Source organism: Scomber japonicus, chromosome 9 (genome assembly GCF_027409825.1).
Source record: "Scomber japonicus isolate fScoJap1 chromosome 9, fScoJap1.pri, whole genome shotgun sequence".
NCBI lineage: Eukaryota > Metazoa > Chordata > Actinopteri > Scombriformes > Scombridae > Scomber > Scomber japonicus.
This window is the reverse complement of record NC_070586.1, coordinates 38,453,539-38,481,212: the sequence shown is the minus strand read 5'-3', so window position 1 is coordinate 38,481,212 and position 27,674 is coordinate 38,453,539. Positions and strand designations below refer to the sequence as shown.

Genomic DNA, 27,674 nt, shown 5'->3' with positions numbered 1-27,674 from the left:
ATACAACTTCAGTTAACATTCCTGTGGATCATAAAGTCAGACATCTCTGGTTAAGTTCTTACCAGGCCATTTCCCAGTTAAAACACAATTAACACTGTATTCATTTATATTTACTCCAAAATCCACCATGCAGGTGTTTCTCTAATGAATCCATATATGAGTACAGGTGAAGAAGCTGTGATGGTGAGGTGACTGGAGAAGCGTTTGTGCGTAAACAAACACTAAAATCATACTTTGTGTTATATGCACAATATTAGAAGATTATTAAAAACCTATCGGCACTCTTCTGCAGCTCTTAGTTACATGATGTCATCTTGGATATCTACAACTGATGGTGATGAGTTCATCAGTTAGTTAACATGATTGAGATGAAAAGGAGTTCATATATTCAGGGTTAATATCAAGGAACAGGAAGCCACACTTTCTTAAATCGTGCCACCTGTCACATCCTAATGTTATTCATTTCAACAGCTGATTTGCTCTCCAGCTGATTCTCCTCTGCACTCCAGATGAGACAGCACTGATGAAATGTTGAGCAGACTTTGATTTAAGTTAAGATTTGAAGATTTTAGTTGGCTTCTAACGTTTTATATTGAAAAGTTATTGAAAAGTTGTGGCTCACCTTGTGGCTAGTACAGATAACACTGCTGGTTTGAATGTTTATGGTAATGTGGATATATAATGAATGTATGATATGAAGTGAGAGGAATAATATACAATCTAGCTCCAATAAACCACCTCGTCACACCTTCTCCCATGAAGTGTGTTTTTATAGATCACAACAGCTATAAATGAGACTCCTGAGGTCTGTACTACGAAGCTAGATTTTCTCTTATCGAGGTAACTTCAGGGTTAACCCTGGGTTTTCCGTACTACGAAGCTGGTTCACTTCTTACCGGGGTAAATCACCATGGTAACTTATGCTGAACGGCTAACCTGCTCCGGAGCATGTTATGTTCTGGATAAGAGATCAATGAGTACAAAAGCACCACCTCCTGACCAATCAGATCTCTTAGAAAATGACCTGCCCATTCTTAAAAGATCCTGTCAACATTGGTGCGCGGATCGCGAGAGGAGCGCTTAGGAGAGGAAGAGCTTTTAGTGATAGATGCAATTTTTTAATTGGCCAAAATATATATTTAAAAAATAATCATTGAGGCACGTGGGGGATATTATTCTGTAGGTTTGACATCCTGAGATCAAAGGGTCAGGGAGCATAATAACTGTATTTATTTATTGTAATTGTAAAAAATTGACGAAAAGATATATTTGTAAAATAAGCCTTGAGGCACATGAGGGATATTATTCTGTATGTTATACAGTTGGTTTGAAATCATTCACTCAAATGGTTGTAGCGCATAATAGGTTTGTATTTTGAATGTTGAATATTAAACTAACTTAATGTCGCTATGAAAGGAAGGGCACTGAGGAAGCGCTCTGCCCCAAACGTCTGTGCCGTAATAAAGTGACATTGTGTGATCAGAGTGCTGTCCGTTTATATTGTCTGATAAATTAATATTGTATGATCTGATGAATTTACACATTAACAGAGTCGGCAATTTTCTGCCAGCATTCCTTCCTGGCTTTTGCTGCAGCAACAGTGTTGCTTTTGGCCTGGATGATGTTTGAATTCTTCATATTTATGAATAATAATTGTCTGCTCCTCCATGGTAAAGTAGTCTGCTCTGCAGGGTTTCTCCATGTTTGTGATTGGTCAGACGCTGCAAACACCTCCCCTTTATGTGAGCGCGCAGAGATCCAGATTGGAAAACCCTGGGTTGATTTACCGAGTTGATAACCAGCTTCGTAGTACCGCTTATCCTGGACTGCGAAGATCTGGGTAAGTCAACCCAGGTAACGGAGAGAGATCCTGGATAGGTTAATGCAGCTTCGTAGTACAGGCCTCTGGTCACTATTATAAATAGTTCACTGCAGTCTGATTGTGCCCTCACTTATTTTAAACATGCAGTTGTTCAGCCTCTCCTAAAAACAACTAACCTTGATCTGCTATATAAATAAAGATTGATTGATTGGTTCTTTTTTTCTACCCACAACTGAACCTGGAATTAAAATAAGATGAAAAAACACCCTTGAATTACTTATTTTGCAGGTCCCTCTTCAGGTACCCTACCTGATGCAGGACCTGGCTTGGATATGAACAATGTCCAAAAAGATGATCTCTGTAAATGTTCTGTAAGAAAGCAAATGTATACAGTAAAGGACATAGTGTGTTTTGCTTAGTGACACCATGTGTGAATAAAAACAGCTTCACTTTGGATATTAAACTTTATTTGAAAAGTTCTGGATAGTATCACTAGCCTGCATGAATGTACAACAGTGTGGCAGATTATAACAGGAATTTCTGTCATTAAGGGCAGATGGCAGATAAGCTGCGCAACATAGTGTAGGCATCAGCAGCCTGTATGGTATGTGCAGCTAAGAACTGTGGAAGTGGAACTAATGTATTAAAGTCGTGTCTTATGTTTGGTTTATTTCAATCTGTGTTGTTTATCCTCTGTGTAGTCCAAATAGATTTCTCTTTCACATGCTGTACTGATGTTTATCCTTTTCATAGAGCATTTTCTGTTCCACTGTGGACACATCAAGTCATTAGTTATTACACATTAATGAACAGATAACATATGGGTCAGTGACTAATACGTGTTGACAAGCAATTCATAAATATCTGAAGAAATAGTTTTAAAAGCAGCATCAGGTTTGTTAAAATGTACATTTAGTATTTTTGTTACTTTTATATCATTTAAATGACATTTGCACCATTTTTTTTATCCAAAAGTAAGACTGAATGCTCCTGAAAATGTCAAACGGTGTAACCACAAAAGAATGATAAATATTAAATATTTGATCACCTACGATGTATTTAAGTGAACTTATACAAATAATGACTTCATTTAAAAACATCAAATGAAATGAAACATTTTTGGAGTATTTCTACATTTACATTTTAAAGCATTTTGTCAAATATACATATCATAGACATATCCTAAAAACAACCATGTTTTCTAAATAAGTTTTAATTATGTGAAGATTGTTTTTTAAAAAAACAAAGTGTTGCATTGCAAAAGTGGATTATATTTATTCCACATTTATTTTCCTGTATATAATTAGATCAAAATACTGGTTACACCAATTGAAACTGGACTGCATCACGTCATTGACCCATGTATAATAGCCGTGGCTCCTTTTTATATATACAGTGTTTACTATACATTGGTAAATATCAATTATTGTGTATATATAAATGAAAACAGATTTAGTTACAGTATAATATTACAGTAGGACGACTACATTGTTGAAAGCTTTGAAAAAGCTTCTAAGTGGACTTTTGAGTTGAAATCATTTTGTCACACAGCAGAGGTGCAGTGTGTTCTCATGTTTGAGACTAAAAGCCAGATAGCAGCCTGAACCAATTCCTTCATCTGACGTCAGACAGAAGTGTCGACTCATTACACTCCATTTCTGTCTTCAGTCTGACGTCCACTCTGCCTCCACTCTGACCGATATCTGTGGGGGACGAGGATTCAATTACATTACCGCTGAATGATCCGGTCAGTGGTGACGTAGTGGGTGATGTAGTGTGAGTTGGGTGGAGTTTGGTTTTGGCTCATCAGTTCAACATGACAGCTGAGTCATAAACGTCCTCATATTCCAGCTACACAGTAGAATAGAATACATTTCAGAAAACATTTGATGTGAGAAATACAGCGAGACAGCGTTTGGTTATTATGCTACGAGCTGCTGGAACAGACCTGAGAACAGCTGGAAGTGTGGACATTTTAAAAAGAATCTCAAAACCTTCCTGTTCAGCCTGGCTTTTGATTAAAAAGTGAATTGTTTTATTGTCTTTGTTTTACATTTTTTTAAATCTTTTTATTTTACTTTTTATTTTATATTTTATTTTTTATTTCTACTTTTTATTATTATCATTCTATAGTTTTATCTTATCTGTCTGTTTCTTTGTCTCTTCATCTTTTATTTTACTTTTCTTTTGTCCTTTTGATTTATTTTCACCTAGTTTTTACTCTAACTTTTAAATAACCCTTTCTCCTTTCTCTCTTATTTTACTTATATATGTATTTATTTACAAAGCTTACTTCATTGATTGATAGAGAGTAATAGAGTCTTGATTCATATTGGTTCAGTACTGCCTAGTATTACTCCTTTGTTCCGGTGCACAGCTTGACAACACCTTGACAACGGCGTTAGTTCCCCTCGGCGCTCATTGGATCAAGAGCTTCTGAATCCTGATGTTGATCCTGAGGGCTTGTTCTATGAAGCAAGTTTAATTTAGTAAAACATCCACACTGTCAGCTCACACTCCAGAGATAAAATCCATTTTGCAGAGTAAAACACAGCTAAAATCATTCTCTGTTTAGTGCCATGAACTCCTATAGAATGATATATTTCTCTTTTTAACTTGTCACTTTATTGTTATCTCATGAACTCACTTTGACTGCAATAAGTGGTGATTTTTGTGTTTTCAGCTGGACATCTCACATGTGTGTGTTAGCATATGATCTGTGCTACATTTCAACTCACTGTAATATGTCCATAAGATTACACACAATTAATCCATCTTCCCTTCGTCTTTCACCCCCCCCCCCCCCCCCCCCCCCACCACCACCACCACCACCACCACCACCTCCAGGTCAATGTGTTTGTCCTGCTCTCTGTGGTGTGTGTGCTCCTTAATCTGGCTGGATTCATCCTGTGCTGCCAGGGAGCCCAGCTGGTTTCCAGTATGACCAGCTGCCAACTGGTGAGGTTGCTACGTGTTTGTGTCTGTTTGTTTTTTAGTATCTCCATTTGTAGATCCTCTGACTTCTTTCTCTTGCCTTTCTCATCTCTCTGCTTCACTCTGTTCATTCTGTGGAGGGTCACGTGTACATGGCGCTTTGAGAGCACCATGCTTAATCATCTACAGTAGTGCATTCTTTGTTGTAACAGTTAAACGGTGAAGGGCAAGTACACCATCCTCAGTTAGGAAGATTTTAATCATTTAATCATGCAGGATGGAAGAAAGAACTGTTTATTGTCTCTTTTATGGCTGCATTCTTTTTGTTGTAAAACTAAAGAAAAAGAAAAACTGACCTAAAATTGTGTTATTCTTGTATGTAGGTGCATCTATAATGTTAAAGTCCATGTAAAGTAAGAATAAATATGTGTTCTGAGTTTGACATACCACAGAAAAGTGTGTTGTTAACCACCCTGCCAAATTTGAATGATTAAAAAAATCGACAAATATATGAAATTAGGCTTCAAAGTTGTGTAAAACTCAGCATCTTTCTCTGCTCCCAAACACTGTGGGAGTGCCCGCTGAGTCCGCTGAAACCCCGCCTCCTACCAAGTGTCACCTGTCAATCAAAGTCACCACCTCTACCAGAAACATGGACGCCTGAGAGCTTTCTGCTGCTAACTCAGCTGCTAGCTCGGTGGCTAACTCAGTAGTAGTGTGCACTGAATGTATTTAAACCTCTACAGCAGCAGGGGTGGGTTTATGCTAATAAGACCCGCCCACTAAATCCTGAACACAAATTGAAACACAGTTTGTGAAGCCTAGCTCCACAATTCAAATCTAAATGGTTGAAATGCTTTTTAGAAACCTGACCTATTTAATGTATTTAGAAGAAAATGTCTGAATTCACTTTACACAGATTTTAAGTTTCAAATCACAGCAAAAAATGATGAAGTGTCAAAAATCCTTAAAATTACATTTGCTTCTTCCTTGTGAAAATTGAGTCTATGAATATGAAAATGTAATTCATTTCAAAAGATGTACTTCCAAGTTTCCACATCATACTTGTGGAAGTTGCATACTGGATCACGATTGGTTCCAAACGGCTCATAGGTAGGCTACTTTCCTTCAGCACAGAGAAATGTTCCTCCTTCAGCTGAATGTGAAACTTTGCACATACATCTCAGTGAAGTAACAAATGGACTGTATTTATATAGTCTCTCTAGTTTTTTGATAATTAAAAGCGCTTTACACTGCATGTCAACATTCACACACACACACACACACGTTCATATGGCAGAGGTTACCATGCAAGATGCTGGACTGGAGGAACTGGACTGGAGGAGATGGGGATCAAACCACTGATCTTCTGATGATTGAACCTCTTGAAGCCAGAGTTGCCACAGCTGGCCCACAGCTACAGTGTTTAGACCTGTCATCATGTATTATTATTGGGCAGCCAATATCCATAAGCTGCTGTTTTGGGTCCCAGGAGGTGGTGTATGAAGATCATACATGGAACAGCCTTCTTACAACCTGCAACCACATGCAAAGCATCATTTTGACTGGAGATGTGAGATGTTGAGATGAGGTTCAATCAATCAATCTTTATTTGTATAGCGCCAAGTCACAACAAAGTCATCTCAAGGCACTTTACACTTAGTGCAGGTTCTAAACCGAACTCTTCAGGTTTTAAGAGTTCGGTTCAACTAAAATATATATCTATTTTTTTTAATTTAGTGACTACCACCACTCAATATTGTGCATGCATTTCTCTGCTGATGGGTCAAAGCTTCTCAGTGCTCACTATAAAGGGTGAGAGAGGGGAGAGTGGACTTTAAATTGACACATATTCATTAAAATGTTCTTTTGCTGATTTTCTTGAAATTTGGTTCAAATCTGTGCTATATTTGAATAGAAACCTGGCTGTAGATAACATATGACAAAAGTAGACTTCCAAGTATGGTCTTCATATTCCACCTCCTGACCCAAAACAGCAGCTCATGGATATTTGCTGTCAAATAATAATACACAATGACACAATTTCATGTCAGTGAAATGATACGTTAAAACATAAATTAACATTTAAAAAAAAGAAATATAAGATCATATACTCCCAGACTTAAAAAGGACACTATCTTTCTGCTGAATCCAGTGATGCATATTTGGGTCATCTCAGGTCAGCATTGTCATTAGGTCAAAAAAACAAAAACACAAGGTAAAAATTGTTTGTGTTTGTGTATTAAAATGACAACCCACTCATTCTGTAAAGCCTCGCCCCACACAGTGGGGTTGTGTGTGTGTGTGTGTGTGTGTGTGTGTGTGTGTGTAGCTGCAGGAAATGTGATATGTCTTGTTGAGTCCAGAGCTGCACCATGTGAACTTTTGACCTTTCCTGCTGTTGTATGTCTTTCCTTCCTCTCTCTCTCTGCCAGGTTTCCTCTCCTCTGTCTCTTCCCTCACTGTTTTTCTCAGGTATTTTTGTCCTGTGTGTGTAGGGGTTAGAGGTGTAAACATAGATGGTGTTACACAGTGTTTTGCACTCTGCTCTATAAATAGAGAGCTAATGGACTTTTAGTGCAGCACTCTTTATGTATTCTCATTAGACATCATGTGAAAGCAGCTATTTTTTTCTACCTCTTCCCAAGACAAACATTTATATCAGTAATGCTTTACAGGATCTGCTATTACTAAATTACTTCCAAGAATGCTTTCCCTTTTTTTAGTTTATTGGATTGTGAATCAGTCTGTTATGGTGTCATTATGGAACGCTCACTGCACAGATACATGAAACCAGTGTTACATGTGCCATGTTTGGAACGGGTTATAGACCAGCTGTGTGTGTGTGTTTTGTTTTTATCTGGTTGTCATGTTTTTATTGTCTTTAAAGCACACATGGAGTGGTACCTGTAATCTCATGATATGTAACATGACAAAGCTTTCTATTGTATTGTATTGTGTATGTATAGATAGATAGATAGATGGATAGATAGATAGATGGATAGATAGATAGATAGATAGATAGATAGATAGATAGATAGATAGATACTTTATTGTCGCCAAAGGGAAATTTGTCTTGGACTCCAAGTGCTGAGACAAGCTGCCACCATAGTTAAAAAGAACAAAGAAAGTAAAAGTAAAGTTGCACATTTGCACAATAATAATACAATATAAATAACAGAAATTGACATTTGCACAACAATAAATAATATAATGATACCTGTTGCCTCAATAAATACATAAATATAATAAGTACACATTTCCCACAAATTTCCATACAAGGTAACAGTAAGGGGATTCCACCAGTCATAGCAGAGCATCAACATGACTATAATGCATACCTCACACTGTTTACAAAGTCTTATTTATTATTCTAATGGAAGTAGGGATGAATGAATATTTAAATCTGTTAAACTTGCATATGGGGATTCTGTAACGTTTGCCAGATGGTAACAGTTGGTATTCTGGATTGAGGATGTGGGCAGGATGGGATAATGCTCTTTGTGCCAGTCTGAAGACAGACTCGTCATATATGGACGGCAGAGAGGAGTTTTCGGTCCTCCCTATCACTTTCATTGCTGTCTGGACCCAACGGTTAAGTTTAGATTTGACCTGAACAGAGAGATTGCCATACCACGCTGACATGCCTGATGAGACTTTCCAACACAGCCTGATAAAACAAAAACATAAGCTTCTGGTCAACCCCAAAGACCCTGAGTCTGCGTAAGAAATATAGTCTTTGCTGAAGGCGAGAACACAACATATCAACATGAACTTCCCAGTTAACCTCTTAACGCACGCTGTTCCGTCTACGGGACGGGACGGATGTTAGGAGGTAGCCACACATTCTTCTGAATGTTTTAAACACCAACCCTTAAACATATATATTCATGCACATGCACGTACATTGTTGGAAAGCTTAGATTGTCCTGATTCATTCAAGACCACTCACGACTTATATGGTTGCTCACAGCCGTAATAGTATTAGCGATTAGCTCGGCTAGCCACTCAGCTAAGTAAGAAAAGCTATAATGCCTACATACCTTCAAAGTCTTCCCTTTATCCACAACGATCATCTTATGACTCAGGACTTTCTGTACAGCTCGCCAAGTATCCATTCTTGTGAAATATGAAATCCGTTTCCATAAAACCGAAATACTTTCCTCAATATGTCAACATGTATTTAGTCCAACACGTAACGTAATAACACAAATAACAAACCATATACGGTCCGTTTACGTCATTTCCTGACCTGCAAGTCCATCTCAGAGTACACGTGACTAGATGTTTACGACCGTGAGCCTCTTCTGCTTCTGACGACACCACACACAAGCCAATCGGTGTTTAGGATTAGGCAGTACATGTCTCCAAAGCCAATGAGGACATGTGACCGACGACAATGACGACATGGCTTTGATTGACTGCTGTTCTAGCCTATGGAAATATTTGGTGAAATGAAGTTGATAACCTTTTAGCCAATAGTCAGAGGTTTCCAACGGTGTATGACACTAAGCTATTAAGTTTGGCTGTCCATAAACAAACTCCAAGCGTAACCGGCGTGCGCCCGGTGCGTAAAAGAGTTGAACCATATATCATTAAGCACACGGCATTTTGGTACACGGTTGGTTCATCTTCGACTTGACATATGACTTATACCAAAATAAACAGATAGATAGATAGATATGGCCAAACAAAAAAAAAAGGTTATATATAATAATATAATATATCATAATAATAATAATAATAATATGGCGTCAGCTTTCATTAGAGACCAAGATTTTGATTGTAGGCAAAGGGGATGTGAAGTTATAGGTGTTTGATTGCGGTTATACAGCTTTGGTAACCAAGTGTCCATTTGGAGTCTCCAAAAAGGACCTGAGGAAAACGCATGAACATACCTGTTGAAAAATAATTCAGAAAAATTCATCTTTTGGTCTTTTGACTCCAAATTTGGACTGCATGAAGCCAAGACCTCATTGTGTCTATATCCCGCTGAGAGGTTCCTGAATGTCTGTACACATGTCATTGTAAAGGCAAACCTATGGGCGAGTAAACAGCCCCATCATTGTAACCTCTGCCACTCTTTGTCAGTAAGTTACAGAATCACACAGACACTTTTACAAGAATCCTGAGAGTGTTTCCTTTCCAATGATACCAGACACATCTCTGATTCTCAAACTATGTGGGATCTGTGCTGTTCCCAACTTGGGCAACATGTCGTTTAGGCTAACAACATAAAAAATAGGGGCGTGTGTTAAGTGGTTAAACAGACTATCCAAGTGAACGGCCAGATATCTGTAAGAACTGACCTGATTGATTGTTTGATCATGGATTAAAAGCGGGGAGTGGTCACCTACTGATTTAGGGTCCATCAACATCTCTTCAGTTTTCTTAACATTAATAATGAGGTGACGGCCGTCGCACCACTGGACAAAAGACCTCATTGAGTTATGATGATTGTATTGTATTCTATTCTATTCTATTCTATACTGAAAAATTCTTATTCAAGCAAAGACACCTGAGTGAGGCAGTGAGGTCAGAATATACTCAGACCTGCCAACCTGTAGTTGCCACACATTTTAACATGAAAGTACACTGGTGCTAGTTGTTACTTTATCACTGCCAGATAAATCAGTCTTTCACAGTATACTGAGTTTGTAATCTGGTATCAGGTTTGACATTCCTGTGCTGGCCTGATAAATGTGTACTGTGCACGCTCTCTCTCATGCTCTAACTTGAAGGGATAAAGCCATTTAATCATGCTGCTCAACTAGACTTTCAAAATGTTATCTGGCCGCATTGATCACACTCTGGTAGTGAAACCAGTCATTTTTCAGGCTTTGTGTGACACTATTTACCAATGATGGTTTACCTCATACAGCTTTTAATGTCAGTCACACTGTGGATCTAGTTAATACAAGAAGCCTTCCAAATTGGTAAAGCCCATGCATTTCTATTACACCAGTCAGACTCTCATGTCCACCAGCTTGAGAGAATTTATTGTCTGGAAAATTACAATTTTTTGGAATGAAAAGAGCTATAGCACTCACAGGTGTCATATACCTGACTAACAAAATAGGGATTTTATGAATGCTTGTGATTCAGTAGGACTAATGTTTATTAATGGCATAGTTAACAAGCTGTTACTATTTCCAGGGCTACATAACATGTTGCTGTCTTTTCAGCTGCTGAACTGCTGACAGAGATGTTTTCATTATTTTAACTTTACTAGTGTAGGGTGCAAAATAGGCAGCAGTGAATGTTGGTGCATCTAGCTGGCTGAAGTGATACATAATCAAAAATGAGTCCAGGGTTGGCAGGTCTGAATACTGTTCTTGTATGGCTGCTTATTACTCAATAAATAAATGCACTTATCTAATATTTCCACATGATGGACAGTGAAAAAGCTTCAATTGATGCTGCAGAACCAAAGATATCTTAATTACATTACTTTTTCTCTTTATATTACATTCTTCTTCCTTGGCAGCTCGACTACCAGCAGTTGGTTCAGAGTTTGGGGTGTGATATGCTAGTTGCATAACATCACTTTTTTTCTAGCTCCACACCCCCAGATGTTTTTTATTTTCAAACTTGTAGTCTTCAGCCCTAACCGAGACTGAATCAAGTGACATCACGCAATTTATCAGATTTCACACAGCTCCCTCTGGATCACAAGAGACTTTTTTCACATGCAGTATTATACCCCAACACATAATGTGTAAAGTCAACACAGTTCCTCCTTTTTAAAGGATAATTCGTGTTTATTAACAGTTGGATCTTATTTTTTTAGTTTAAGCTATTGTTCAGATTATAAATAATTATGGTATTTTAAACCAACATTGCAAGTGTTCTCACAAAATAAAGTGGTTTAGATCATCTGCATCAACTGTTTTCAACCGTCTGTATTACTGCTTGTGTTTATTGACTCATCTGAGTTTGATTGATTTCTAACAACAGTATCTGGTACATCATGATTTAATGTTGAATTAATGCTTTAATAGTATTTAAAGCAGCCCTGTCTTTGTGTTTCCTGTTTGTTCTTTCAGAGTGAAGTGGGAGATATGTGTTATTGCTGCTCTCTCTCGCCCAGCTCCAAGTGTCCAGAGGAGAAGCTCCTGGAGCTTCACCCTGCTCACTCCTGCAGCACCATGAGGATCCTGCTCAAGGTAGTTACCACATGTCTTGTTCTGTATACAATAACAGTGGTCAGATGAACAGTTTGAATATGGATAACATTCAAATAGGGTAATCCTACGAGTGCCTCCTCTATTCTAACTCATCTGATTGCGTGTTTTTTTCTCCCAGAAAGTCTTGTTTGCACTGTGTGCTCTGAATGCTCTGACCACCGCTGTATGCCTCATGGCAGCTGCTCTGAGATACCTGCAGATCTTCACCACAAGAACCCCCTGCATGGTACGATCACATCACTCTATTGTATTTTACTGTACTGCACTGTAAATGGACTGTACTTACATAGCACTTTTCTAGTCGTTATGACCACTCAAAGCACTATTACACTATGTCTCATTCACCCATTCACACACATTCATACACTGATGACAGGGACTACCATGCATGGGTGCCAGCCTGCTCATCAGGAGGAGACTAACCATTCAAACACATTCACACACCGTTGACACAGCAACGGGAACAATTTTGGGGTTAAGTGTCTTGCGCACATCGACATGTGGAACCGCCAATTGGTGGACGACCACTAAAATCTACCCCCTGAGCCACAGCCGCCCCTGTATACACTGCAGTAACATAATGTACTGTGCTGTACTGTATTATATTATACTATACTGCACTGTACTATGCTGTACTGCACAGCACTATACTGTACTGTACTGTACTATGCTGTACTGTACTGTACTATACTTTACTGTGCTATACTGTACTGTACTATGCTGTACTGTACTGCACTGTACTGTACTGCACTGTACTATGCTGTACTGTACTGTACTTTACTGGGCTATACTGTACTGTACTATGCTGTACTGTACTGCACTGTATTATGCTGTACTGTACTGCACTATACTATGCTGTACTATACTGCACTGTACTATGCTGTACTGTACTGCACTATACTATGCTGTACTATACTGCACTGTACTGTACTGTACTTTGGTGTGCAGTACTGTACTGTACTGTACTGATGTTTACTCTTTACTGTGCAAAAGTACCTGACATGGACTACTATCATAAAGTATCAATTAAGTACTCACTAAATCTAATGTAATGTTTGAAAAGGCTGATTAAGATGTTAAAGGTGGTTGAAGGAGAAAAATACTGAACTTCAGAAAATTGATATTAATGTACTCCTGTGAACAGTAAAATGAGATCTTTGTAACCAGAGAAAACGAGAAATAAGGAGGAATGGGAGTAAACTAGTCAACAGAATCATGGAAAAGAAAAGAATATTGACTCACATTTCCAAAGAATGTATATACTCCAGGCCACTCAGCCCTCATTTGGCTCTTGGGGGAGCTTAAAGGTAGAGTCAGTCATTCTGGAGAAAGATTGCTGCTATTTCTTTGCATGTTGGCTCAATGGGAAGAAATGGACAGTGTTTGTATTTACTGATTAATACTGATGAATTGATACAGCAATTAAATAATAATGATTTGAAAACACACATACAGTGGGATGTGTAATGCAAACAGCTGCCTGCTCAGATTAAGCTTCACTGAACGCTACAGAAACAGACTGTCTGTGATTAAGTGTGTTGATATATTTAATAAAATGGAAGCATATCTGTTGTGTGAGATAACACGTTGTGAATTGGTCTCTCTCCAGTTTGCCAGCCCTCCCCCACCATTCAACAGGTGCTGGAGACAGGAGACATGTCCTCACACAGACAGCTGCTCTGATGAACTCCCTCTGTATTGTGCCTTAGCACGAATGCCCCCTGCTGATTGGTTGGAATAGCATTGTGTGGCTCATTCCGAGCCACTGTGATAACATCCTCATTTACAGAGTCAGTGCTGTGTATGAAAGGCACTTAAAGACTGTGTAAAGTGACAACACATTAAATAGGTCATAAATGTATTTCTAAAAAAGGTTTAAAAATCATTTTAACCATTCAGATTTGAATTGTGGAGCTAGGCTTCACAAACTGTGTTTCAACATTTCTCTGTTCGGTGTAATTTTGACCTAGTGTACCATGCACCATTACGTCTATCTATACACCACCTCAGCCATTTTCATTTGGTCGGAAAACATTTTGACGATGTTTACAGCTTTAGCAGTAGCCGCAGAGTAAAAGCCATCAGGTAAGTGTTATTTTAATAAACTCCTGGTGTAACGGCTGAGGTGGTGTTTAGATAGACCTCATGGTGCATATGACACTAGGTCGAAATTACGCCAAACCATCGCTTTAACAAGTGTATTTGATCTAACAGTATTTGAAATGATGTGTGAGTGATGTCACATATCCCTGCTCTGTGATAGGACGAACCCAGAGCCACAGTGGAAGAAGGAGAGGAGCCTGCTCAGGTCCCGGACCCAGATGAGTTTGTGCCCCCAGCCCCTCCCCCCTCCTATTTCTCCACTTTCTACTCATACACACCACGCCTGGCCCGCCGGTAACAGCTCACAGACACACACACACATACACACACACACACACACACACACACACACATTTTCATCCATCTTTTCATCAATCTTCCTCTGTGTAGCAGCATAGCTCTGCTCAGTCTTACAGACAGCTTCCTGCACTGTGACTATAACCTTGTCCCGCCTGCTTCCAGCGGAGCGTGTCATGTGTCTCGGTAGCTTGACGCTGGCTGGTGGGAGAAGAACATGACACCTCACATTTGCAAGCTGCCTTTTCCTTGTCTTGTGTGTTTCAGGATGCTTGGGGACAGTGTGATCCCTCTCCCTCATATCTACGGGGCTCGGATCAAAGGGGTGGAAGTCTTCTGTCCATTAGACCCACCTCCTCCGTATGAGGCGGTTGCTGGAAACACAAGCAATGCAGTCACTCAGGTACACACTGGATTAGCCTGCATACAGTCACCTTTACACATGGTGGAAAAGATTTGGAATAGTCAGCATCATGGTCAAAGCTACATTACAGTCATATGGAAATGAAATGGCAAGCAGTGATTGTTATAAATGATTCCTTAAAGACCGTATAAAGTGAATTCAGACATTTTCTTCTAAACACATTAAATAGGTCATAAATGTATTTCTAAAAAAGGTGTAAAAAGCATTTCAACCATTTAGATTTGAATTGTGGAGCTAGGCTTCACAAACTGTGTTTCAAGATTTCTGTGTTCAGGATTTAGTGGGCAGGTCTGAAAATTAGCATAAACTGCTGTTGTAGAGATATAAATACATTCAGCACACACTACTACTACAGTTAGCCAGTTAGCTGAATTAGCCGCCGAGCTAGCCACTGAGTTAGCTGCCGAGCTAGCAGCTGGGTTAGCAGCAGAAAGCTCTCAGACGTAGCGTCCATGTTTCTGGTAGAGATGGTGACTTTGATTGACAGATGACACTTGGTAGGGGGCGGGGTTTCAGCGGACTCAGCGGGCACTTCCACAGCGTTTGGGAGCAGAGAAAAATGCAGATTTTTACAATTTTGAAGCCTAATTTCATATACTCAGAACACATATTTATTCTTACTTTACACAGACTTTAAAGAGAAGCTAACCCTATCTTAACCCTTATAGGTCCAGGCAGGATACTGTGTTTTATATGACTTCTATTTATCTGCCTCTCAAACGTTTTTTATTAGCCTCAAATATGGATTTAAAGCAGCCTTTCTTTCACATGATAATATCACTGTTTGAAAATGAAGAAACTGTTGATTTCACATTGTTGCAGTTAAAAGTTATGAAGGATTAGCAGGGCTGCCAAGTCTCACATATTGACTGTGTGACTCATTCAGTTGACGCTTTTCAAACACTCTGATGGCACATGTGCAAAGGACGCTGACAGCACAGGGACAGACAAGCAGCAGAGGATAACAGCAGTAAGTTATTCAGGCTATCTGGGGGAAAGCAAGAAATCTATTATATTGTAATTTACACCCTTGCATACTGCTCACAGTAATCTCAGTCAGCAGCTCTTCTGGCACCAGGACAGAGTTTCTCTTTCTCCCCTGGAGCCGTGCACACCCAGACAGGAGTGAGAATGTGTTACTATGGTTACAGCATCTTTGCCACTCTGAAACTTTCACCCTCAATCTAACTAATCTATAGTGAAGATGGCTTTGCAGTGCCAGTGCAGATAGATAAACCATCTCAAGGCACTTTACACATAGAGCAGGTCTAGACCATACTCTTTAAATTTAAATTTAAATTACATCACTATGTATTTAACCAATATATAGTGTAAAAACTTCAGTCAAACCATTTCACTGATCTCTCTGAATTCATAGTGGTCAAGGGTCAAGAAGAACTCAACTTTGACTAAAATAGAAAAATAATATGAAATAAAGTGACTGATTGTCTCTGTGATGGATTACTGCTGAGCATTTTGACCTGTTTATATAACTACATGGTGGTCTCTGTTTTTTCTTCTTTCAGGAAACAGAGATTGATATGACAGAGCTTACTGTGAACACAACTACCACTCCTGAGGCAGGAGCCTCTGCTGAAGGTATGAGATACAAGATTCCTACAGTCATTGAATTCCTGGAAAAGTTATGAGACCAGAAGAACAGTTTTCAAGGCCTGGAACTGATTTAGAATGAATAGAATGCTGGAGCTCTTCTAGGTGGAGTTTGCATGTTCTCTCTGCCTGCGTGGGTTTTCTCTGGTTACTCCGGCTTTCTCCCACAGTCCAAAAACATGCAGGTTGGGTTAAATAGTGACTGTAGGTAGGGTTAGAATTGTCTGTATGTATACTATATGTTAGCCCTGTGACTGACTAGTGACCTGTCCGGCCCCTTGGATAACTTTGCAAAGTATGAAAATTGCAAGAACGTAGGCCTAATTCCAATTTTTCAATAAAATACACCTTAATGCTATTTTCACCTATTTTCACAGTGGGGGCTTCTAGTCTGCCTCTGGACCACTTGAAATAATTGTTGAAGAACTATTTTTTCCTTGGTGGGTTTGGACACATTTTATTGTATTTCTTACCATGGTAACTGTATTATAGTAAAGTTATAATATGTATTTATAGGTTATTATGTAATGATTTTACACATCGGGCCCCCTTGAGATCAAATTTGGCAACATGTGGCCCTTGAACTAAAATGAGTTTGACACCCCTGTTCTAGAGGAAAAGTGATATAGAAAATGGATGAGTATGCACTGAATTTGTCCTACTGTATAAAATGTGTCATTCACATTTTGTGACGTGTTGAGCGAGTTGCTGTTTGACAGTGACTTGCAGCAGGTGCTACACTATTTTCTGTCAGCTGTCACAAACTGCTTCTGTGTGACAGTTGAAACCTCGCCTAGTATCATGTGATACACAGTGGCATATGCAGCTAGTTTTTAGCAAGTTGGCCTGAATGAATGAAGTAATCATGCACTGGGAAGTGTGTGTTTAATACTGTCTGGCTTAACAGCAGATATAAATATGGCCACACTGCATATAGACTCTGCATCAAAATATTTCATGTTAGCGACATAGAGGAAGCAGCACTGGTCAGCCATGCTAAAGAGGCAAAGCAACCAAAAGGCTGTTTCACAGACTGCTTTCATGTCTGCTGAAGCCAGCATGACGGGCATCAGTGTAGCTCACCCAGTCCATTGCTGCATCCAGTGATCAGCTGAAGAGATTTGGGCCCTGAAAAAGATGGACTCACATTATTCGTACAGCTCATGTGCTAACAGAGGTGAACATTTCAGAGCCATGACTCTCGACTGTGGAATAGTCCCCAAACTTAGTCATGGGGAAACAAAGTTTGCATTCCTCGCCACATTTGAAACGGTGGCCAACTTCAAATCCACTGTTGTCAGAGAAGTGTCCAGACCGGCTGGTTACATAATGATGTTGGACTAAAGCCTGAACAATGCTCTCCAGTTGGACCTGTACATCCTAGAGGGTGCAAATTGCCCCGGACATTGTAGAGCAGATGCAAAATATATCCTCCGAAACTGGAATGAAGAAACTTGCAATCCAACAAAACAGCTCCACCATAAATTTTACAAAGCTTATACATTTTCAGTTTTTATTGACATTGTCAGAAAGGTGATCATTCTACTTGATGTTTGTTATTGAGGTTATAGTGGGTGATGCATTACATTAAAAAATGTTCCTAATATTTTGTCCATTACATACATGAGGGGGGCAAAATATTAGTTTTGGTTAGGGTATACTGGAATAAGAGCCTCATGATTGTGATGATCACTATATACACCAACCTATTTTCAGTTGCTTAAATAAAATCATGGGAATGTGATAGATGTAATCGAAAAGTTTTGAAAACTCATGGGTAAAAATGTGTGTGAACTCTGGATAACAGGAACTTCTGTTTCACTTTTAAGATGAATGTCTGACACTGGAATTTGTTCTAATTGTACACGTGTGTGTCTCCTTGTCTGTTAAGACACAAGGCCACAAATGGCATCAGCTTCAGCAGACATCACTCTGCAGGCCAAGCCCCAGCCTCCTCGGCAGCCTCCTCAGCAGCCTCCTCGGCAGCCTCCTCAGCAGCCTCCTCAGCAGCCTCCTCAGCAGCCTCCTCGGCATCAGCAGCAGCAGCAGCACGCTTCAGCAGTGGCACCTTGGAGAAGAGCAAGGATCCACCGCTCCAGCAGTGACCCTGTGCTGATAGAACTCACTGCTAAAGGTTCACTGTTTTTTCTCATGTAGATGTTGACCAGTGTTAGATGAGAACTGTGACACACCAATCCAGCACAACAATCAATCAATCTATTAATCAATCTTTATTTGTATAGCGCCAAATCACAACAAAAGTCATCTCAAGGCACTTTACACATAGAGCAGGTCTAGACTCCTCAGGCAGAACCAGACTCAGAGTGGGCGGCCATCTGCCTCGACCAGTTGGAGTAGAGAGGATAGGAGAGAGAAGCACAATGAAAATCAACAATGAAGTTAGAAGCCATCCGGACGTCTACACCTGTTACTGTCTATTACGTCTATTACCTGTGAGCAGGTCCAGGACAAGCCTGGCCAGTCCTAACTATAAGCTTTATCAAAAAGGAAGGTTTTAAGCCTACTCTTAAATGTAGGGAGGGTGTCTGTCCCCCGGACCTAATCTGGAAGATGGTTCCACAGGAGAGGAGCCTGATAACTAGTAGGTACATAAGGTACTATAAGCTCTTTAAGATATGATGGAGCCTGATCATTAAGAGCTTTGAAGGTGAGGATGTTTGTTTCTCCAAGACAGAATGAGTTTGCAGCAAGGTTCCTTTCCCCCAGATCAGTCAATCAGTTAAAACTCACACAATATAAAAGACATTAAGTTTGATTATTGGTGCCAAATCTATAGTCATTAAACTTGTTAAGGTAATTACAGTCTGTGACAATCCTGACCATTTTTAAACCACCAGTAATGATTTTCATCTACACACCTGTCACTTCATCAACCTCATCATTTGTCTTTTTATTATTTAACACATTTCAATGTAACAAGTGATGATATACAGGCGTGAATCATTAATAATTCAGCCAAGTTTATCCTTAACTGTGAGTATTACAGTATCAGCAACAATAACCCATAATGACCCATCCAACATGTCCTTGTGGTCCCCGCTTAAGTTGTTAACACAAACTTTGATAGAAATTCCATCAGCAGTTATGTGTGTCTGTACTGCAGGTGGACTACACATGGAGCTCATGTAAGCAATCATCCTCAACCCCACATAGACTCCTTTTGTGTGCATTTACAGTATATGTGGTGATGACTGGCTCCACAGGCATGTGAGGCCCTTGTAGGCCAAACTGGGGTGCAAGTGGGGGTCTATTGAGGTTAAACACTTGGCAAGCTACTGTAGCAGGTTAAGCTACATGCTCAATAACTACAATGTCTGCACTTTGATTCCAACAGTGTGTCATTTCCCATCTCTCTTGACTGTCACTTCTTATAAAGGCATAAAATGCCCAGAAAAGTAACTTAATGATATATTTTTTAAATTATTGTAGTTAAATATGACTGCTTTAGATAATACCTTTTATTTCATTTGTTTAGTGTATAGCCTGACTGATCCTGGAATTTTGACCCCTATAATGATACGTATGATTTAAAACAAAAACAACAAAAAAACAAAACAAAAAAAGCAGAGGCGTACACATGAGCCAATAGTATTTTTTTAACACATATTGATAGGGATCCTTTTAGACTTTTTATATACTCAGCAAAACATTTTGCAGTTGAGAAATGAACTTCTCAGAGCTTGTCTGGTGGCTCAGTTATGTAATGGTGACACTGTATCGAAGTCATCTCAAATCTAGTTTGGCATTTCTGCACTCAAGTTCTTATCAGCCCACATTTACACTGATATTAATATATCTGCAACTAGCTAATGTTAGCTCAAGTTGACAGTGTAGAGATAGATCTAGAGGTGAAGGGAGATGATCATTTTTAACTCAACACAACAGCGCTGTCTCTATGGCATCAGTCATAAAACCAGGTCGGCTCAACTGTGAAGAAGACAGCTGACGGTCCCTCACTGTCTGCTTGTCTTAGGAGCATTTCATAAATGACACATATGAAAATTCCTTCACATATTTACTGTGACATCCTAGATTCTATGGTGTCATGAGCCCCACTAGTAGCCGAATCTATCACTCTATATAAATAGGGGTGTAAAGTAATCGAGCTTGAATGTCCAGGAAGGTGGTAAATAGACTCAGCAGACTTCTTGATTTCTCAGAGGTGAAGATTTATTTACTGTGCTCTCCATTGCAACTCAAACAAACAAACAAACAAACAAACAGACTAAGAAAATGAATGCTTAATAAATCAGACAAATGCACCAGAACCCCGACTGACTTTATACATAGTAGATAGTATAGATAGTATAGTTCAGTTGACACCTGGACTGCTCCAGCCAGCACCAACGAGTAAGGGCGACCTACACAGTGGAAATCAAACAACACGCTTTAAAGTCCATGTAAAGTAAGAATAAATATGTGTTCTGAGTTTGACATACGACAGAAAAGTGTGTTGTTAACCACCCTGCCAAATTTGAATGATTAAAAAAATCGCCAAATATATGAAATTAGGCTTCAAACTTGTGTACAAATCAGCCTCTTTCTCTGCTCCCAAACACTGTGGGAGTGCCCGCCGAGTTCGCTGAAACCCCGCCCCCTACCAAGTGTCACCTGTCAATCAAAGTCACCACCTCTACCAGAAACATGGACCCTACGTCTGAGAGCTTTCTGCTGCTAACTCAGCTGCTAGCCCGACGGATAGCTCTGCGGCTAACTCAGTAGTAGTGTGCACTGAATGTATTTATATATCTACAGCAGCAGGGACGGGTTTATGCTAACGCAGCAGTCATTTTCAGACCCGCCCACTAAATCCTGAACACAGAAATCTTGAAACACAGTTTATGAAGCCTAGCTCCACAATTCAAATCTAAATGGTTGAAATGCTTTTTACACCTTTTTTAGAAATACATTTATGACCTATTTAATGTGTTTAGAAGAAAATGTCTGAACTCACTTTACACAGTTAACAGTTACAACTAATTTACAAGCTCATTTACATGACTAAATGGGTCAATAAAAAGTAAGTTATCCTAATACACTGCAGTCAGGTTTTAACACATACTAGGAGAAGAGACCACATCACACCAGTCCTTGCTGCCCTTCACTGGTTACCTGTGACTTTTAGAATTGATTTTAAAATTGTACTGCTTGTTTTTAAAGCTTTGAATGGTCAGGCTCCTACCTATATTTCTGAGCTGTTGACACCTTATGAGGCTGACCGCTGCCTGAGATCCTTCAGCAGGACCCTACTGAAGTTCCCTAAATCTCAACTTGTTACTAGAAGGGACCAGGCCTTTGCTGTTAGGGTCCCTGGAGATCTCAGGCAGGCAAACTCAGTGTCATCTTTTAAACCTCTTCTTTAAACTCACCTTTATCGTCTGGGTTTGTTTGTCCGGCTACTGCTATTTGTTGCATTATTCTAATAATTGTATATCGTCATTGTTTTTACTTTGGATATCTGACTTGCACTGTAAAGCACTTTGTAACTTTGTTTTGAAAAGTGCTGTATAAACAAGGTTATTATTAGTTATTAATAACAAGTGGGACAGCCACTGGAGACCAGACACACACACATTGACTCAGTAGAATGTCAGAAATCCATCCGAGCAGTTTAAAATCTGCATGGGAACAACAGGCTCTACTTCTGTGACTTCTGAGACCTAAATGGTCTTGGTTTATTTGGTTGTTCATTATTAGTGGCACTGTTTGCAGAGTAAGAGGTTTGAGTTTATGGTTTATGTCACACACCTGATATACACCTGACCAGTAAGAAGAAAAGAACCTGAACACTTAACTCTGTCCTTTCCCTCTGTCTTCTCCTTTAGTACGTAGCAGTGATGCTCCCATCGCTCCTTCTCTTCAAACCACAGATTCTTCCACCCAGACCTCCCAGTCCACACTGGCTGCCCACTCCCAGGGCCAGGTCACACTTCGACGAGGAAACAATGGTAGCAGGAGGCCCCGCCGGCCCCGACCCTCCTCCATGGTGGACTACCAGAGCTACCAACACACACAACAGCTGGTCAGGAAAATCCTGGAGCAGCCTGCCGCCCAGGGCCTGACCCCTGAGGTTCAGGAGCTGGTGGACAGCATACGAAATGTCCTGCAGTCTGATCAAGAGCACATGGAGGAGGCTGTACGCTGTGCTAGCTACATAGAACAGGTAGGAGTTCATCCAGAGCTTTAAAACACAAAACTAAATATACTTACATTTAGGGCCCCATTTTAACGATCTATAGCGGATGGCGTGAAGCGCAAGTGCCTTTGGGGCGGGTCCAAATCCACTTTTGCTATTTTAACGGCGGAAAAATGGTCAGTACACCAGGCGCCTGGTCTAAAAGGGATGGACTTAAGTCCCCTCATTAATCATAGACGTGTTTTGGGCGTAACACGCAGTAAACCAATCAGAGTGTCATCTCTCATTCCCTTTAATATCAAGGCTTCACTTTGGCAGATTGCTATTATAACAGCGCATTTACCCAGCCATGCATTTCAATAATATAACATGACTTACTTTTGCTAAAAGGAAAGTTGGCTGATGAGCTGCTAACCTCACATTTAATTCATATAAAGGAAGAATATGGAGATATAACCAACCAGTGTGATGAGTGTAGAGGTGTGTGTAGTTATACTGCAGCAGCCTGGTGTCATCAGCTGATCTAATAAACAGTGATCAGCTGTAATAATAATGTAATGGCACTGCGCTCTGTGCAGCATCAGAGGCTACAGACTTTCATAGGTTGTTAGGACTGTCCACAACGGTGCTCTCCATTTTTTGCAATTAATTAAATCTGATAAATATTATGACTTACTAATATGACGTGTCGAGGTGTGTCGTGTAAGAAAGTGACTGGTCCGTACTTTAAATCAACCTCGTTGCTTTATTTAACATCTGCAGCAACCATACAAAACGTACACTCACAAACCGGGAAGCCAGTACCGCCGAGAATGTAAAAACACCTAGTACGTACTGCGCATGCGCACTTCATCAGACTACGGTGGCTAATGAGGTTCATACAGAATGAGGTTTACACAGAATACCAGAATGGTCTACAACATGTATTTTTAATATGTTGATGTACATCATAATACAAATTCACATTGTGTCCTTTTATTTGTAATGTTTTGCATGTTTGTGTGCTGCTGCGCGTCCGTGTGGTAACAAGCACAGTGTCTGTGCCTATATACCCCCCTATATACCCCCCTATATACGCCCCTATATACCCCCCTATATACGGCCCTATATACCCGCCTATATACCCCCCTATATGCCCCCCTATATACCCGCCTATATACGCCCCTATATGCCCCCCTATATACCCGCCTATATACGCCCCTATATGCCCCCCTATATACCCGCCTATATAGGAGCATATTGGACTCTTGATAATGCGGCCTTTAAATAACAGTAACATATGCACCAGTGACTTTAGACCTGGTTTTTTTGGTCAGCAGCGCAATCGCTTTCCTCTGCCTCAAAATAGCAACGTGCCACCAATGAACCTGACCACACCTCATTTAGAGACCAACACGCCCATAGGTGCACAGACTGGTGCAAGTGCATTTGCTATTTAGACAACGTGGGCGCAGGGCGAGAAAATGACAACTGCGCTGGGGGAAACTAACAAAGACACATGCGCCACACGCGCCGTCCGCTGACCGCAAGATAGGGCCCTTCGTGTGTTCTATGGTCTCAGAAACATTAACACGAGGTGTCATTCATTTCAGGTTTTCACTGAATCGGAGATGGGTCACTGTCAGCCACAGCCTCCCCAGCAACAGCAGCAGCAGCCGCCAGTGGAAGGGTCCTCCCAGACTTTCCCTCGCCCCCCCAGGAGAAGGCCTGGTTTGCTGCACCTGCGGAGCTGTGGAGACCTCAGCTCCTTCACCTGCTCTGCACTCCAGTCTCTGGAACACAGAGGAAACAGCTCAAAACTGGGGTCAAGAGCAAGCTCTAGAGCTGGGTCAAGAGCAGGATCAAGGACAGGGTCCCGCCAGGATTATCCTGAACGTCCTCACAGTCTGATTGGAGTCTTCAGAGAGACAGCACTTTGAAGGAAAACTGATATTAAAATATGTAGGGTGGCAACAATGGCTGATTCCACCTTATGGTTAAAAAAACCCAAAAAAACCCATGGACTGAAAATTCAACAACTGACGTGTGTGTGTGTGTGTGTGTGTGTGTGTGTGTGTGTGTGTGTGTGTGTGTGTGTGTGTGTGTGTGTGTGTGTGTGTGTGTGTGTGTGTGTGTGTGTGTGTGTGTGTGTGTGTTAAAAAGAGTATGTATGAGTGTAGTTTTTTTAAATATGCTTATGCTATTTGTCACTCTTAATTTGTAAAATGGGCACCTTGTATTGTCACACTGTACCCAGCATCCAAATGTTTTGTATGCTTTCTAAACATTTATTGAAATGTTAATATTGTAATAAGTTTGTGCTCCAATCAATTCAATACAACTACATGATCCTTTTATATGTATCTCAGTGTTATTTATTAGCTTAAATGGTAAAAATCGACTGCATTTTCAAATCTTTTGACTACTCTGAATGCTTTTACACTACAAGCCACATTCAGCTATTTGCATAAACATTCATACACTGATGGGAGGCTAGTGCCAGTCTACATATAACTGAACATGTGGACTGTTGGAGTCGAGAATCAAACCGCAGATCTACCAATTAGCTCTACCTCCTGAGCTACATCGTCAAATACAGACAAGACATCATTTCCAAATAATTTCCAGCAAGTTTCATAGAAAAAAAGATACTAATACAGGACTTCCAAGTAAATATTCAATATAAATTAGTAATTTATTACAGGAAACTTTATTCTTCTTATATTGTCACATCACAGGCCGCCAAGCTGGGAAGGCTTTGAGAAGGCATGTCTTGCCTAATATAGCGAGGTTGAGAGTGACACACAATGCTGCTGTTAGGAGTAGCTGTTCATTTAGACAGTGATGGACAATGAATGAGGACCTCATCCCAAATTTTTTATTTAGTTTCAGCATCTATTTGTTGACCTGTTTTGCCAGTACTCGCTGAATGATATGCCTGCCTGTTGACAAATTTCAACTTGTTTGTGCTCAGCTGGCCTACTGTACACTTAAATACACTCATGGTCACACTACCAGTTTATTAGAATGCAAGTGGACCAACTGGACAGTGTCTTTCCCCCAAATTACATAGCTATTTCCAGGAATATCTAGGAAATTACTTGAAAATGATATAACCTAAAGTAATGTGTTACTGTGTTCTGTTTGTGGAACAATTTATACTCAGCAGGTGTATATCAAAGTGTATGATGTGGCACCACTAATATGATAGCTCCCTCTATTTTGGGCTCTGTGCCTCACCCTTAAATGTCAGATCTGTCAAGGCCATTTGTAACTGGCACAAATTAAATAAAACATTTAAAGAAAATACCAAAATATAATTTACATAATGCTGCATTCACATTATGTGAACATAGTGGTAGGAAAGATTCTCTGTTTATAGTGGTGCCAGAGTTGGGACTGCATGATAAATAAAGGATCTATGTTTGTTAGCTTTTTCAGGTACCACTGTTGTATTTTGCATCTGGGCTTGTGGGATATATTTGAGCCTTGTGAAAGATTCAGTTTCCCATGTCTTAATTATGATGGAAGGGTTGTCATAAATAGTACTCACAAGTTGGAAACTGGTAATTCAGATAAATCACACATGACATGACATATTAATGCAGCTGCTTCACTCTGACTGACATGTGGCTACAGTCAGTTTCCAGACTGAACTGACTGAGGACAGAGAAAGAGAAAGGGTAAAGTCTTGAGCTAGTATAAAATATTTTGACTCTTGCTTTGTATTAGCCTCAATCAATTGCACTGCAAAAAGTGGACTTTATATGCACACAGTGGGCCCTACTTTGACGGTGCTACAACCAGTGCAAACAGCGCTGTTGTTTTCCTGACAATGAAATTCAAATCAGGTTTGAAGTTGATGGTGTTTTGGTCAAAATGGGTCAACTGACACTTTGACATACTGTAGTTTCATCCACCAGTGCAAACATAATACTTGGAGCAAATAGAATAATGTTTAAGATGTAAATAAGCTATTTTAATTAAAAACTCTCTGTTCATTAGATGTATTTTTATCAGCTCCATAAAGAAACATTTGCTATGGTTAAAGTCAGTAAATTAGTTTGCATTGATATAAATTAATGTGAGCTATTATTACACTGTGTGGTCCACTGCTGATTTTTACTCTGTCAGTCCCAGAGTTGAAAAAAAAGCATTATCCTCTGTTCTAATACTGTGTGTCTCAATAAAAGCTGCTCATCTGTGAACTTTCGCATATCGCACTAAGGTCACAAAATACTTCTGATCAACACACTGAATCAGCACCCGCCGGTGAACCTGCCTGGTTTTCTTTTTTCTTTTTATTCTATGGAGAATGCATGAAACGCAGGCTTGTAGACTGTCATGAGAATGGCATCTCAAATTCTAATCTTTAGTTTCCACTCAACATTAGAGGCACATAAAACTGAAGTTTGAGCTTGGTGATTTTTGTGTGTTAACAAAATGTTATTTTAAGTCATGTTGACGCTGTATTCCTTAGGTTTTAATTTATAGCCTATAGGCTAGTTTCTTAGACTTTTTATCAAAGAACAAAGATCTCTTCCAGCACAGTTGGTCAGTCACCTGACACTGTCTGTGCAAACACTCAAGACTTTTGCTTTCATAGCATGGGATGTCCAAAATAACACATCTCACTTTTCAGCTCTATTTCTCATTCTGTTACTGTCTGTGCTGTATTGAGTTTTCTTCTGTCCATCAGATGCCTGTGAACTCACACTGGACCCAAACACAGCAAACAAAAATGTCCTCCTCTCTGAAGACAGCAGAAAGGCAACAGTCCTCATCCAGACAGATATGACTTCTTGTTTGCAGTGATGTGTGTTAATGGTCTGACTGGTAGATGTTACTGGGAGGTTGAGAGGGAGGGATGACTCTCTCTAGGAGTAGCTTACAGAGGAATTGGACAGAAAGGGACTGATAATGACTGCAGGCTGGGAAGGAATGACAAGTCTTAGGCTCTGTTTGCTTCTGATGGTCTTTTCTCTGCTTGGCACAGTGACAAAGCAAAGACTGTCAACATCCCACCCTCTGTCCAGACTAACAGAATAGGAGTATATCTTGACTGTCATGTTGGCATCCTTTCTTTCTATAGAGTCTCCTCTGACACATTGATCCACCTCCACACCTTCCACACCACATTCACTGAACCGCTCTACCCTG

The 27,674-nt window shown here is 40.0% G+C and overlaps 1 protein-coding gene across 2 annotated transcripts in view; it reads left to right on the top strand.

The window, feature by feature from the left end:
* fam189a2 (family with sequence similarity 189 member A2) overlaps positions 1-24,871 on the top strand; it is a 33,872-nt gene extending 9,001 nt beyond the window's left edge. Inside the window, exons 3-11 of one of the 2 annotated variants that reach the window (XM_053325948.1) lie at positions 4,670-4,780; positions 11,803-11,922; positions 12,062-12,169; positions 14,207-14,340; positions 14,611-14,746; positions 16,294-16,366; positions 18,270-18,512; positions 22,225-22,562; positions 24,128-24,871. In XM_053325948.1, coding sequence (XP_053181923.1) covers positions 4,670-4,780; positions 11,803-11,922; positions 12,062-12,169; positions 14,207-14,340; positions 14,611-14,746; positions 16,294-16,366; positions 18,270-18,512; positions 22,225-22,562; positions 24,128-24,454 — 1,590 coding nt within the window. In that variant the 3' untranslated portion in view covers positions 24,455-24,871. The remainder of the gene's footprint in view (positions 1-4,669; positions 4,781-11,802; positions 11,923-12,061; positions 12,170-14,206; positions 14,341-14,610; positions 14,747-16,293; positions 16,367-18,269; positions 18,513-22,224; positions 22,563-24,127) is intronic. The other variant, XM_053325949.1, reaches the window with a different exon arrangement.
* Positions 24,872-27,674: the final 2,803 nt, after the last annotated feature.